At 46.3% G+C, this 14,289-nt stretch overlaps 1 protein-coding gene across 1 annotated transcript; it reads left to right on the top strand.

The window, feature by feature from the left end:
- The first annotated feature begins 8,857 nt into the window (after window positions 1-8,857).
- Window positions 8,858-12,332, top strand: PMAIP1 (phorbol-12-myristate-13-acetate-induced protein 1). The gene is made up of 2 exons (XM_041490212.1): window positions 8,858-9,156; window positions 9,480-12,332. The coding sequence occupies exons 1-2, from the start codon at window positions 9,105-9,107 to the stop codon at window positions 9,677-9,679; spliced, it is 252 nt and encodes an 83-aa protein (XP_041346146.1). The 5' UTR covers window positions 8,858-9,104; the 3' UTR covers window positions 9,680-12,332.
- Window positions 12,333-14,289: the final 1,957 nt, after the last annotated feature.

Below are 14,289 nucleotides of genomic sequence, written 5' to 3'. Positions count from 1 at the left end.
CCCTTTCCATCACCATGCTCTGCCATAACAACAGCAGCTTCTCCCCTGCTGGACACCTGAAAACACCTGACAATTAAATTGCCCTGTGTTAAAAACAAAAGAGCATAAAGAATAAAGAAACAAAAAACCCCAGAAAAACCACTCACAAAACAAACAAACAAACAAACAAAATCCCCAAAAAACCCAAACAAAAAAAAAGAAAAAAAAAAAGAAAAAAAGAAAAAAAATTGACAAACCAGAAAACGTTAAAACAAAAAAGAAACAACAAAACAAACCCTGACTTCCTGTGTCTTTGCAGATTGAGAGCTCCTTCCAGATTCACAGCCTGTGTGCACTTTTCTGCAGTTGCACACCATAGCCCACCACAAGATGATGAAATAGGCAGGGCGGATGGCATCATGAGCACAAAACAGGATGCAACCCAAGATGCCGTCATGTGAAGTCAGCTCCTACACCTGTGCCTGTGGGACACAACCTCCACTCTTGGTCAGACTGTCCCCCTTCTGTTTTCTCCTTCTGGGCATCCACGCTCCTCCACTCCTCACCTGCACACCTAGAAAAGGTGGGAATGGTGACAGGCCTGCTGAGGGGTACAGGGCACACACACAGCATCCACACCCATGAGGGAGGCATGGAGCAGCTGACATAGGTCTTTCCTATAGCACTTAGGGTTCAGACAGTAGAAACAGGTTGTAAAGCACAAAAAATAGTTTGTTGTTAAGTGCAACCCTCTTTTTTCTGTTTCCTCTATTTACTTCTCCTTTATTCTCTTTGGAGTCAGCCGGTGCATCTGCAGAGAGGTCTCTGGTGAGGAAGAACACGGTGTCCTTACCCTTGAAGGCAGACTTGTTATTTCTCACTTTTTTGTTTGCACTCTTAATGCCAAAGGTCACCCTCACAGCTTTCCCTCTCACACCAGTAACCAACACCCCTCAGCAGCACAATCACAGCCACAAGTGTGTGTGCTGTGGGGAGACACAGCTCCCACAACACAAAGTTACAGATGCATGGCAGAAGTTTGTCCCCATGTTCAGAGCCAGCATGGATATGAAAAATAAGCTCTGTGCTGGTTTTGCATTCCCTGATGCCACATGGAACAAACATGAAGCAGGATCTCAAATGTGGGGTTCACTTAGCAAAGAGTGAACCCCACATTTCACTGGGGTTCATAAGTGAACACTTATGATCTGCAGCTGATGGTGTTACATGGAGCTGCTCCCCCATAGCAGGGCTCTCCTGAAGCCAAATGTGGATGGATCCGATGGCTAGGTCAGCATGGTTACAGGAACTCAGGGAGGACAGCACGCCTCTCTGCGTCTGACCACCCTGTCCAACCACTTCCAGCATCTCCCCCGCTTCTCTGGGGGCTGCTCCCACTCACAGAGAAAGCACTGGGAGCCCAAAGGCAGTCCTTTCTGACAGGAAGGGACAAGCTTCCTTCCATTTATGTGCAAGGTCATTGCCACCAACACATTTTTTCTTGCAGCCCTTCATGCCTGAGACTCCTGGGACTTGTCTGCAGACCAGCTGCAGGTGACTTCCCATCTCCTGGGAGGCTTTTTTCTCCCGTTCAGAAGAGGCAGCAAAAGTCACCCCTTCTTCTCCTCTGTGTGTGTCTGCAAATAAAAAATAGAAACGGAAATAAGCTCGTTTCAGTGCTATCAGTCATGAAGTTTAAAAGTGAAACTACCTCACAGCATGGGATGTTGTCAGCACTCTCATAACTCTCATAACATCACTGTTGTCAGACTAGTGATGATTCAAGTGGTCCCTCTACCTTCACAGTTGGTTGCCACCCTGACAGCCTTTCACCAAGACACAGTTTCAGCCTGTGACACTTCTCTACCAGCACAACCCAAAGGGACCTCTGGTGTAGAGGTTTCACACTGCCACAACGCAGCATGCAGATCCCGAAATGGAAATGCCTCCCCACAGCAACGTTCTGGTGGCTGGAGGCTTCTGGAATTCACTGCAACCCCCTAAAATGTATACACAATGGCAGTGTGTGTGTGTGTGTGTATGTTTGTGTGTGTGTGTGTTTGGAGCAGGGGAACAACCTGCTCCTATGGTTCTGCCAAATCCTGGGGTCTGGACTGTGATGATCTACTCACAATAAAGTCTCATACTTTTCATTGTGCCTTTTTTTTTTCCTAAATAGACATTTTGAAGGGAAACCTAAATCATATTCTCTTTTTTTTTTTTTTTTTCTTTACCATAGCAAAGACATGGCCTCAGGATGCACCAAACACACCTAATGGCTTATTCACATAAATCACAGGCAATTTGAATGGTAGAGGAGATCCTATACTTAGTACATTGCACGTACCATTTATCTTATTCAAATGTATAGTTGTAATGAAATACCAAAACACTTTTTAAAGCCCTAAAAATTTCAAGGGAGAATGTTTCACAAAAGGTAATATATTCCATCTTAGTTCAGTCCCTGCATTCTCTTGTTAAATCTTTTTCTCTTTTGCTCTAAGTTCACAGAATCATAGAAAGGCTTGGGTTGGAAGGGACCTTAAAGATCTAGTTCCAACCCCTCTGCCATGGACAGGAACACCTCCCACCAGACCAAGTTGCTCAAAACCCCATTCAAGCTGGTCTTGAACACTTCCAGGGATGGGGCATCCACAGCTTCCCTGAGCAGCCTGTTCCAGTGCCTCACCACCCTCACAGAAAAGAATGTCTTCCTGATATCTCATCTAAACTCACTCTCTTTCAGTTTGAAGCCATTCCCCCTTGTCCTGTCGCTACATGCCCTTATGAAAAGTCCCTCTCTGTTGTTCTTGTCAGCTCCCTTCAGCTACTGCAAGGTCAAAGTTAGGTCACCCCTAAGCCTTCTCTGCTCCACACTGAACACTTCCACCTCTCTCAGCCTTTCCTCATAGGAGAGGTGCTCCATTGAAAACCTTTTCCACTTCATGTCTGTTTTGTGGGATTTTGGGGCACTAAGGAATTCTTTATCCAAACAAAGATTGTTCAAAAGAGGCACTTCCAAAACCCAGCTCAAAGAAATGATTGTTCACAATAGTCTGAAAATCCCCTGCCCGTGCAAAATAGCACCTGTCCCATCTGGAAAGCATTGGAAAGGTACAGGGGAGACACTGAGGCACTGGTGCTGTGCTGGGAAATCCCAGATCACCATGCTGGTGTCCAGAAAAGCTAGCTTGGATTCTCTAATTCTCCTGTTAGACTTCACTGATTCACAGCAAGTCACCAGTAATGAGCCCTGTGGGGGTTACCAGGTTGCTGCCTCAGCTGCAAGGCAGTGACATGCCAGCAAAGCAGCAACTGTCTCACAAATGGGATTTCCCTTTTTTTTTAAAACCCCATGCCTTCTGCATTGACTATACACAAAGATTGTGACAAAATGTGGGGGAGGTGCAGGAAACAAGGGAACCAGAAGAACAAGAGAGCAAGAACCCAAAAAAGATCTGGCAGAGCAGGAAGCAACGAAGAATTTCAGAAATGGAGCACATTCACATTCTCAGCAAAGATAGCAAGAGAGAAAACAGCCGCAGTCACCGTCCAAGGGAGGACTTCTGCAAAAACCCAGCAGTAATGGCACAGCTGTGCTAACACTATGCCTGGCGTTTGCACAGACACCTACACACATGGAGGAGAGCTCTTCAGCAAATACCAGACTCATAAACAGTGATCAACACCAATATTTACTTTACTAATTCCTACCTTTGGATAGCAGTCGCAAATATTGGCTTTTATGAGGGTGTTGTCAACTTCACAGGTGCTAAAACCCACTTAACAAAGTACCTAGTGAATCCTTCTGTCTCTTACAACCTTTTTATAAAGGTGGAAACCTTTCTGGTGACTACTAAAAGAATGAATTGGGAATGACTTTACAAAGAGCCACCTGCAGGACCTCTGCTTTCTTCTTTCACAGAAAATTCAGCTCACCAGATAATCTGGCCCACCTAATTTAAAACATATTTAGCCTAAGACCAGGAAAATTATGTCAGCAAAGGTTCCTTAAAAATACTTCTTGATTAAAGAGCATAAAATATAAACTTTCTTACACTGCAGCTATATCAAGGAGTCTCTCCACTATTCAACCCCATCCTCAACCAAATATTACAGCTCTCAGCAGGAGTACTGGCTGGCCCATTCTGGCTTTGATGGGCACAAGATCAGACACATTGTGAGTCATTGTTCAGTAGCATTTTGGAAGTAATGAATTAGTGCTGCCTGCTTTGCACAGAGGTGGTCACAGAGGAAAAGGTGTGTGTTTAACCCTCTGGCAGTGACAGTGCACTGTAATATATGACCAACCATGCAGTTCACTTTTTACTAAGAAAATTATGCATTTAAGCTTTCAAGGGAAGCAGGCAAAAGAGAACAGCATAGGAGGGAGAGTCTAAGAATTAATTGTGAGGCATTAGGTAACATTTAAACAGCATATGAGATCTGTGCGAGTAGGGTTATATCCCAGCAGTGCTGTTCTTCTTCATTTCTTTTCCTGGGTGGTATGGAATTACACTGTCAAATCAAAGTCAAATTAGCTGTAGTATTTCACTTAACTACTGAAAGCTGCATTAACCGTTTCCCTCACCACAGTGGAGGTGTCAGCAGCAGTAGCTGCTGGAGGCCAAAGCTTTGCTGCAGTTGCCACCAGAATATTATTAACACAGAGCAAGGCCATTTCCATGAAAAGCGAGGTTGAGATTAATGTCTAAGGCTGGAGGATTTAGTAAGCTCTACTTGTAACAATGAGACATCCCTGGAGGAAAAGTGCCTGAGAAGAGCACACCAGAGAATTAGTGATTTATGAAAAAAACCCAAAAAAACCCAAAAAAAACCAAAACAAAAAAAAAACCCCAAACAAACAAAACCAAACAACCACCACCAACAAAAACACAACAAAAGAAAAAGAAAAAACAAGCAAAACAAAACAACCCAAAACACCACAAAAACAAGCAAACAAAACTTAGCCATGGCTCTCATCACCCTCTCGGCATGGCCCATGGCCACATGCCACTGCACTTTCCTGAAATGACCTTGGTTTGTACTCCTGACAATAGAGCCAAGTTTCCTGATCGGGTGCAGAGACACACATGGATCAACAGGAACTGTCGACTCTGCAGAAACGGGAAAAGGAAGACAGAAAAACAAACAGCTTCTCAGTTAACACAAGAGCTGTCAACACCAGTCTTGGGAAGACGAGAAGACAAACTCCAATGATGAAGCAGTATCAGAGATTTATTTAAGATCTTAGAGGAAGGTGCAGAAACAGCTTGAAAATGATTCAGCACAAATAACTGAGTTCTGAGAAAAAAAAATGTAGTTTCCTTTCTCTCCCACTCTTGCTTTCATTTCTGCAACATTTGATTTCCTTTCAGCAACCCTGCCACACAACTGTTGTTTATATGTGGTGAGAGTATGTCACATGCTGTCTTTTATGGACATGTTCCTGATAAAACCACATCACCCACACCAGTGAAGCTTGGGGCACATTATCTAAAGAAAATTTTCTCTTCTCAGCAATTGTGTAATTGTGTATTGCAATTGTGTAATTGCAATAACTTCGGATGATACTAAGCAGAAATAAACTGAGCAGCTGCTCCAGCTGGGCAGTGCTCCTTGGGCTGCTGCTTTGCTCCCTGCCATGGCTGTGCCCACCTGGTGACCTGTGGTCCTGCTTAGTGTGGCCACAGCAAGAAACAACTTTTGTGGCTGCTCTGGTAGAGCAGATTCCCAGGGGTCTGTGCTTCCCACAGATACACTTCTTTATTTAGCGGAATCGAAACAAGAAAACATCAGAGCTCGCCAGTGGCTTTTGAAACCACATTCTACTTTTCGCTCAGCCCTGTTGCACAATCCTATAATTAGCAGCGGCCCCAGCATATGCTGTTCCCGCCAAAATGGGCTGTGATTTACACATCAGTAACTCCCTCACACACCAGTAAAACCCTACGAGGATGTGGGCCAGATCTGGAACTTGAGGCAATTCCCCTCTAAACAGCAGTGGGTTTCCCTGCATTACACCACTGCACTCAGATACACGGCACTGACTGCAGCAGGAGGGAAACAAGCACTTGAGGTACTTGGGCTCACAGTTTGGTCTATTAAACATTTTGCACACTGAACCTTTATCACTACTTTAAAATAAAGAAAATAAATGAATGCTCTCAATTCAACTATCCCACTGGTTTGTGCCCAGCTGCCCTGGCAGGAAAGAATCTCTCCCACATACATCCAAAAGAAGGGCCCATCTCTTTGTGTGGCTGGAGGGGTATAGAGACAAGCTGCTCTTTAAGCTTATCTGCCTTCAGGGTGAGGAAGTGTTGCTGAGCAGGACAGCATTGAGGTTAATTTGGTTTTGGCTTCACTAGAGGAAGAGTAATTTAAATAATTTGCCCAAGGATTTGATCTGTCTCCAGATTCAAAAATAAGAACAAGCCGCAGGTCATACCTGACTCTGTCTAAACATGCAAAATGAATGTGCAAAGTCACACACACATGCCACCAGCACAAGGGACCAGTATGATCTCATGGCTTGAGTTTGTGGGTGCTTTGCCTGCACTGGGCAATGCTGAGCACTGAGTAGGGCAGGAGGGGTACGTGGGGTGCCCCTTAGTAAGGGCGCAGTTTCAGTAAGGCCCCAGCCCCTTGTGCTGCCATTCTAGAGAGATTTCCATGATTTGTGGAGTGGCTGTTGGACTGTGGCTGTGAGATCCAGCCCCAGGCATCGCATGCTGCAGACCACCACACCTCCTCCATGAGGGATGACGCGTCATGCAAGCATCCTCCTGACCTGTTTACCTGCCTTGCCATCTCCTAAAACCCAAAAAACTTGTTTTGAAGACACAGTTTCTTATGTAACAGGAATGATTGTCAAAGGCATTCAGCTCTGCCTGAACAGGGCTGAATTACTAACAGCAGTGTTCATACAGCTGAAGGGACCCCAAACACATCGGGTCAAGGAAATTAGCCCACATGCCATATAGGTTATATACCAGCTGAGACACAAAGGAAATAAATCCTCAAAAACATTAGAAACTTCTCTGTGGCCAACCTGAGCTGCTCTGACACCAGGTCACAATCTGGCAGGGTGCACTGTGTGGTGCTGACAGAACCCATTTACTGTTTTGAAAAGGGCCTTGCAAAAGCCTCATCCAGCTATAGCTTTCATTTAGACATCTCACCCTGAGAAATGTCCGTGAGCTCACACCACTGCCCCTCCCAGATGCCAGCCCTGCAGCACCACTGTGCCAGCTGCCTCCTGTCGGGCACCAAGGGGGCTGAGGTTTCCTACACAGGGAGAGAAATCAGCCGGGCTTCAAGTGTGCCATCATTCTGGGAAATAGCAGGCTGTCTGCACTGAGATGGTGAATGATTCCTTTTGTAATGGAACTTCAAAATCACCAGCATTTCTAGACACTTGACTTCAGGGGCTCCTATCCCATAGAATGGAGACTCTCAACATCCTGTTGTGGGTCTGTATTGCACTATGACATTTTAAGTTGTGTTTTGATGGGAGAGGTAGTAATTTACTGACTCTCAGCCACAAATCAGTTCTTTGTTATATCTGACCCATTTGTGCTTTCTTTACATCAAGCAGTTTTAATTTTCCCCTAAAAGCAGAAGTCCATGGCATGTGCCACAACATGAAATATCAACATTCTCAGAGATGGGAGGCAGATGAGTGACCCACGTAGCAGTGGCAGCTCTCCCAACATTGTGCAACAATCACAAAGACATGAGGGTGACTTTGTTCCAGCTCTTGCTTCTTGCAAAAAACACTATCTAAAATTACAGCAGGCACAGGTAAGTGTGGCATGTGTCAGCCAGAGCTATGCCATGCAGACACTGCAATGCCACAGGGAAGTTCCAGCTGGGGGGGGGGGGGGTGGCCCCAAGCTGCTGCAAGTGGTACATGAGTATGGGCTAGCTTGGGGGCTAGCTTTCCCCATGCTTGGTTTGAGGGCAAGGTCACCATCACTTTGAATAGAAAGAAGGTTTAGAGAATTGGGGTTGCTCAGCCTGCTAAAAAAGAGGCTCTGGGGATTCTTTATTGCAGCCTTCCAGTACCTGGAGGGGGCCTATAAGAAAAACTGGGACAGATATTTTAGAAGGGCCCTTTGCAATAGGACAAAGAGTAATGATTTAAGCTAGAGGTGGATTGATTAGATTAACTATAAGGAAGTTTTTCATTTGCATGGTGAACTACCAGCACAGGTTGCCCAGAGAGATGGTGAATGTTCCATCCTGGGAAACATCCAGGGTTAGGTTGAACGGGGCTTACAGCAACCTGATCTAGTTGAAGATCTTTCTGTCTTTGTGGCTACAGGCAGCAAAATACAGTGAGGCTGGTCTAGACAACCTTTAAGAAGTCCCTTCCAAATCAAACTATTCTATGCTTCTGTGATAATAACACACTCTATCTGTTTCTTCCGCGTGTCCAAGCACCCTCCATCCTTCCACCTCTTCTTCCTTGGTATCATCATTACAACCCTGTCTACCTTTCTAGGACCACCGTAAGCACAACCCACCCTCTCTCATCTCTCTTTGCCTAGAGCAAGGTCACCTCACCCTTCTGCCTCTTCTCACCCAAACGATGCAAACCCCACCGTTCATCTCCCCTGAGCCACCACAAAACCCCTCACACCTCCATCCCCTTTTCCCTCAGCACTCCGCATCCCTCCACCTCGTCTGCCCCGCGCACAGCCCATGTTCCCATCTCCTCCTGTCCCGCACAGCGCATCCCTCCAGCCCTTTCCGGGCCGGCAGCGTAGGCGGTGTCCCGGCCGCGGCCCCGCTCCGCCCGGGCACGCCACCGCCTGCCCGCGGAGCGCGGGGGGCGGGATCCCCGCGCCTTTTCGCTACGTCAGGACGGAGGGAAATCCCCGCTGAAGTCGCAGCCGCGCTTTTAGCACCGCGCTCCGCCTCCGTGCCGGCAGAACGCCGCTGCCACCGACCCGAGAGCAGCCTGAGCGCTCCGTGCCCCTCCGAACCGAGCCTGAGCTCTCCGTGTCCCGCCGAGCCTGGGCGCTCCGTGTCCCGCCGAATCGAGCCCGGGCGCCCCGTGCCGAGCCCCGCCGAGCCCCGGCGCTCCGTGCCCCGCCGAGCCCCGTCCCGCCGCCGCGATGCTGCCCGGCCGGACCCTGCGCAAAGCCGCGCCGCCAGCCGCACCTGCAGGTACCGCAGGGTGAAGGGAAAGAGCGGGGACGGGACGGGACGGCATGGCATGGGACAGGGACGGAACGGGACGGGACAGGGACACACCGTCCTGCACCCGGGCGCTGCTGCCCGGCTCCAGCACCGGGTGGGCGGCCAGCGCCCGGCGCGGCTGCGGGCGCCGTGCGGAGGCGAGAGGGACACAGCCGCTGCTCCCAGCGAGCGGGGGGCAGAGAGGGTGCGGGGTGGGGTGTGCTTCATGATGAGGAAACGGTGAAAAACTGGACAAAAAGTACCGTACTGTGGGGATCCCATTAAAGCGGCAGCCACGCGCGTTTCCGCAGGGCGCGAGGCGGCGGTGGAGTGCGCCCTGGAGCTGACCCGCATCGGCGACAGGTGGGACCTGCGGCAGAGGCTCCTGAACCTGCTGGCCAAGCTGTTCTGCCCCGGAACGTGGGCTGCCCGCGGACACGGCGAGCGAAGCGGAGGAGGACCTTGGCTTTGTGGGATTGGAAGAAGAGGCTCCACAGACATTGGGAGATGAAGAAACCTCAAATCTCGCTGCGTTGTATTTAGGTGACTGCAGCCGCTGGAGGATGGCTATCACATGTTTTCTCTGAAGAATGTTACAGCAATACTGGCGTATGAATGCAAGGTGGGGAAAAAAGATAACGATGGGCCAAGCCCCTAAACTGTGCAGTGGTGACTTGGGGCAAGCTGGTGACGTGGGGAGATTTGGGACAAGACTGAACTTGCCCTTCACAGTGGTCCGAGAACACTTTCAGGAACCCAGTTTCCCCAGTCACCCTCTGGTCCCAAGCAGTTCAGCGTGCCTACAGGATGAAGCAAAAAAAATCTGTCAGTCTGTTGGAACTTGGGATAACACGCCACACAGGAAAAGCCAGTTGCTGGACCTTTGACTGCTCCTCTTCTCTAAAGTGTGGATCCTGCTGGACAGGGATCTACTGGTGGTTATTAAAATTTGTTAAAGACAACCACTATCTTTATTGGAAGGTTATTTGTTACAGGATATTGTTTTTTGGACTAAAAGTTGTAATTCTATGAATTAACACAGTGTTGCATAGTTCTAGTCTATAGTAAAAATATATAGTATAAGTTTATATATATATATAGTATGTATACATAAAATATAAATGTGTGCACTGCTTGTGCATGTCATAAGTATTTAACTATTAATCAAAAGTTGTTTGTTTAATCTCAAAACAGTATGAAAATATATTCAAAACATGACAAAACTCAATATAAAAAGGTATTATATAAACAACAAAAAAGGATCATATTTTCTGATGATAAAGGAAATAAATCATGCTTCAGAGAGGGAAGCATACTTTGGCATTATATAAGATATGTATCTGAATAGAAATTACACAAACACAGATACATAGGTAATTGTGGAAGGATTCTTTCAATATTACAAAGAATTTCTTGATAACAGTACAATTCTGCTGTGTCTTTATAACTAACAAAATAACTTCAGTAGAAGTAGATCCTAAAGTTGAATCTCAAATTTTGCTGAGAATGTTATTTATTCAAAGAAAGCAACTACCTCTCTTTGAAGAAATAATAGAATTGAGCATTTCAGTGGTACAAGAAAGTAGCCTTGGATTTTTGAATGTTTAATTATACTTATGGACAAAGGTTCTTACCTTGTACTTTCTTTCCATTTCATTTCATGGCCTCATTTCAGTTCCAGAATGATGGAGCTGTGGCAGCACATCCAGTGGCTGGTTACATGGGGATGACCCATCTCACTGAGGGGATATTGCCTTTGGCTGGCTTCGGAGGAGCTGAATTAAACATATTGGTTGCTGTGAAGGCAAACAGTAAATTTGCCAGTCAATTCGTGTCAGGCTCCACCCTAAACAGTATTTTTCATGGGTCCAAGACAGCAAGAAAAAGGCTGATGCTGTTTCATAGCTACCTCTAAGGTCACTGGTGAGAGCTCCTTCTCTTAACTACTCTTGTATATAAGCACATTTGCATTTTTAAGGCTGTATAGTTACACTTTGTTATTTGTGTCTATTCAAATTATGTCTTCTTCTCTCTTGTGGTGAATTCTTTTTTGTATTTATAATTTATTTTTCTGTTACATCTTCTTAATCTGCCTTTGCAAAATTGTCATTATGTAACTCTGGTCACTCTCACAGCCTGTGCAGGGGTTGTTACGTATTGACACTGACTTCTGTCACTGAGCAGAAGCTGACTGACTTAGCCTTCTTTCCACATGGAAGACTTAACCCCATCCATCCCAGTGGTGTTACAGGGAGCACTGCTGTTGGCTTGAGCCACATGTATGGTTCCCTTCCCTTCTAAGCGAGCCAGTACCTTTTCAGGGAGAATACAATATTTCAAAAATAGCTGTTATTTATCTTATACTGCAAAGCAGTGCATTTTACTGACATGTACATAGGTCAGTTTTTCGGGTACTAAAAAATAAAGGCAAAGAGTTTCAGACCAGCAGAACATCAGCTCCCAGGTTAGCACTGCATCCAGCTGGGCAAAACTTCACCAAAGACATCTCCAGCTTGGTAAGAAGGGTTGCTGTTGTATATCCTGTGCTTGGTGGAGTCTTGGAATCTTCATCAAGGACACTGAACAATGACGATGCCTATCTGGAACTCTCAGAAGAACTCAGCATTAGCATTCACATTAGTAGCTGAAAAGTATGTGAATAAAACTGTTCTGTTCAATGAATGCTGCTTTCAAAGTCAACAGGAAACGGGGTGTGGATTTGTAGAACCCACCCTCTTCTTCAGGCTGTAGCACATATAAATATTACCAAAAAAAAGTATACTCATAAATGCAGTCATGGGGATATCCAAGTTTACTGTTAGCACAGTATTTGTCTGCCTAGTTATGCAAAGACTATTTGCTTTTTTTTTCAAATGTTTTAGGTTTTTCTGTGCATTGTTAAGAATGGCAGTGTTTAACAGGAGCTCAGGAAAAAGGCACAGATGCAAGAGGTCAGTGCCAGTATATGACCAAGTGCTTGCTGATGTCCACCCTAGATTTCTTTTTTTACTTCTGCAAAGGTTCTGCTTTATGACTTTATCAACATGAGTTTGTTTTCCTTAAGGCCTGTTCTGGATGCGTGCCAGATGTGTTGCTGTATGCCTCATGCATGTATGTCTTGAATACTTGCTAAGATAATAAATACAAAGTGTTTACGAGAAAAATGAGTCACAAAGTTTGCTATCACTCAGGTTTTCTTCTGTGGATTGTGAAAGCATGATTGTATTGTGCAAATTCCTTCCATGCTTCCATGTCAACAGGGCAGAAGCAGGAGGGCAAAAGCAGAGTGCCAGCAGGTATGCTTTGGTAGATTAGGCTTTGCCTTCGGCCTTTAAGAGGAAAAAAACACAACCATGACCTTGAACTTCAAAATGAGACACCTATTCCAACCCTTTTTGTTAACTACTGGCTGCAGAATATTTGGATGGTATTGGGGGCCCATTACTTCTACCAGAGTAGCTGCAGCTTTGTAAAGGAGTGTTCCTTGTAAAGGATAGACATCCAAGTTAAGGGTTTTGTCTAAGATGCAGGCAGAAAGGAATACAGCATTTTGTCAGGCAAAGTTTTACTTTCACCACATTTCGAAGCTGGAGTTTGGGAAGAGTGGGAAATGATGCTGCTTATCACAAGGGAATAGCAGGGGATAGTGCAGAGCACATTCTTCTTCCCTAAAGCTGGAACCCAAACATGTGTCCATGCAGAGGAGAGCCTGAGGTCCTCCCCTGCTATGCCAAGCACATCAGCAGGCTCCCTGCTCACTCACTGTGCTGCTTTTTCCCAGCTTCACAGGCAAGAAGCACCATCTCTGTAGCTCACATTCCCAGTGCAAGGAGGATTAAAAACTTCTGGGTCAAACAGACTTGTTTCTAATAACCAGAAAAAAGCCCCAAAGAAATGCAACTCCCTGTTCTTTCTCACCAGCAGAAGCCAGGAAAATTTTTACTTTGGAGGGCATCAGTCTAGTGAAAAGTGCCACTGTAGGTGCTGCACAGAGGTTTCACTAGCAAATCATACTTGTGTGACTCATCAGACTTGTGAAAGCATTCAGACACTCTCACCTGCTTCCCACTGGAATCTGGTCCCTCTCCAGCCCTCCAGAGCAGTGTCCAGTCACCTACACAGCATGATGCTTGTGACCTGCTCCTCCCTAAAGGGCAGAGGGAAAAAAAATCCTATCACTGGGGTATGGCATTGCAATCTAAATGCACTTGACTCACCCACAAGCATCTGATATCAAAAAAGCAAAACAAACCCACCTGGCGAAGCAAACTGACAAAGCTGCCACCCTGTAACACTCTCCATTTACCAAAGCACCTGGCTAGACAAGTGCAGCCCTGGGTCATGTTTGCACCGTGGTTCCCTACGTGAAAACCAGCCTGGCCCCCTCAGCCAGCTCATGCCTTCACACCTGAGACGGGATGCACAAGTGGTATTTCCCAAACAAAGTGACAGACAAGGAGATACTTCCTCTTCCCCTCATGAGATGTTTTTGCAAATCAGCTGAAAAACAATGTCTCATATGCTGCTCATTATTTTTAGTAGACACTGCTGGATGGGACTAAGTTGAATCACTTTCCTCCCATTAACACAAGAGGGTGTGAGGGGATGATGTGCATCCATGGAGGCGTAAGGAGGCCGGACAGAAAGAGTTGGGGATATAATGCATTGCCTTTCAGTCTGGCAGGGTTTCCCCTGAAGCAGGTGACTGTCTGATGGCAGCACTGTCAGTGAGCAATAGTCCCAAAATCTGTTACAGCTGTAAACAAGGGTCCTCACCCAAGTGCGTCAGGATGTTGTCTGGCCCGTGTAATAAACAGGCCACACCAAGGCTGCCCTGCCTTCTCACGCATGGGCTCTTTACAATGCAATTCTCACCAGCCCTCTGAAAGCATGGAGGTTTGTGTCACTCCTTCAGCAACAGGAGATATCCCATGAAACAGCAGTGGCCACAAATGAAACAGTTTCAGCCATTTCATCCTCAGCCATTTCATCTTTGGTGGCTTTGGTGTCATTCCCTCGAACCCATGAAAGGATGTTGGGAGCACCAAGAGGTTCAGAGGCTCAGCTCCTTCATGACATGGTCATCACTTGGAACCTTTTGGTAGTGGACAAGGCAGCTTG

Source organism: Pyrgilauda ruficollis, unplaced genomic scaffold, assembly GCF_017590135.1.
Source record: "Pyrgilauda ruficollis isolate IOZ18807 unplaced genomic scaffold, ASM1759013v1 scaffold120, whole genome shotgun sequence".
Taxonomy (NCBI): domain Eukaryota; kingdom Metazoa; phylum Chordata; class Aves; order Passeriformes; family Passeridae; genus Pyrgilauda; species Pyrgilauda ruficollis.
The sequence above is the reverse complement of the archived record's forward strand: the minus strand, read 5'-3'. Positions and strand labels throughout refer to the sequence as shown.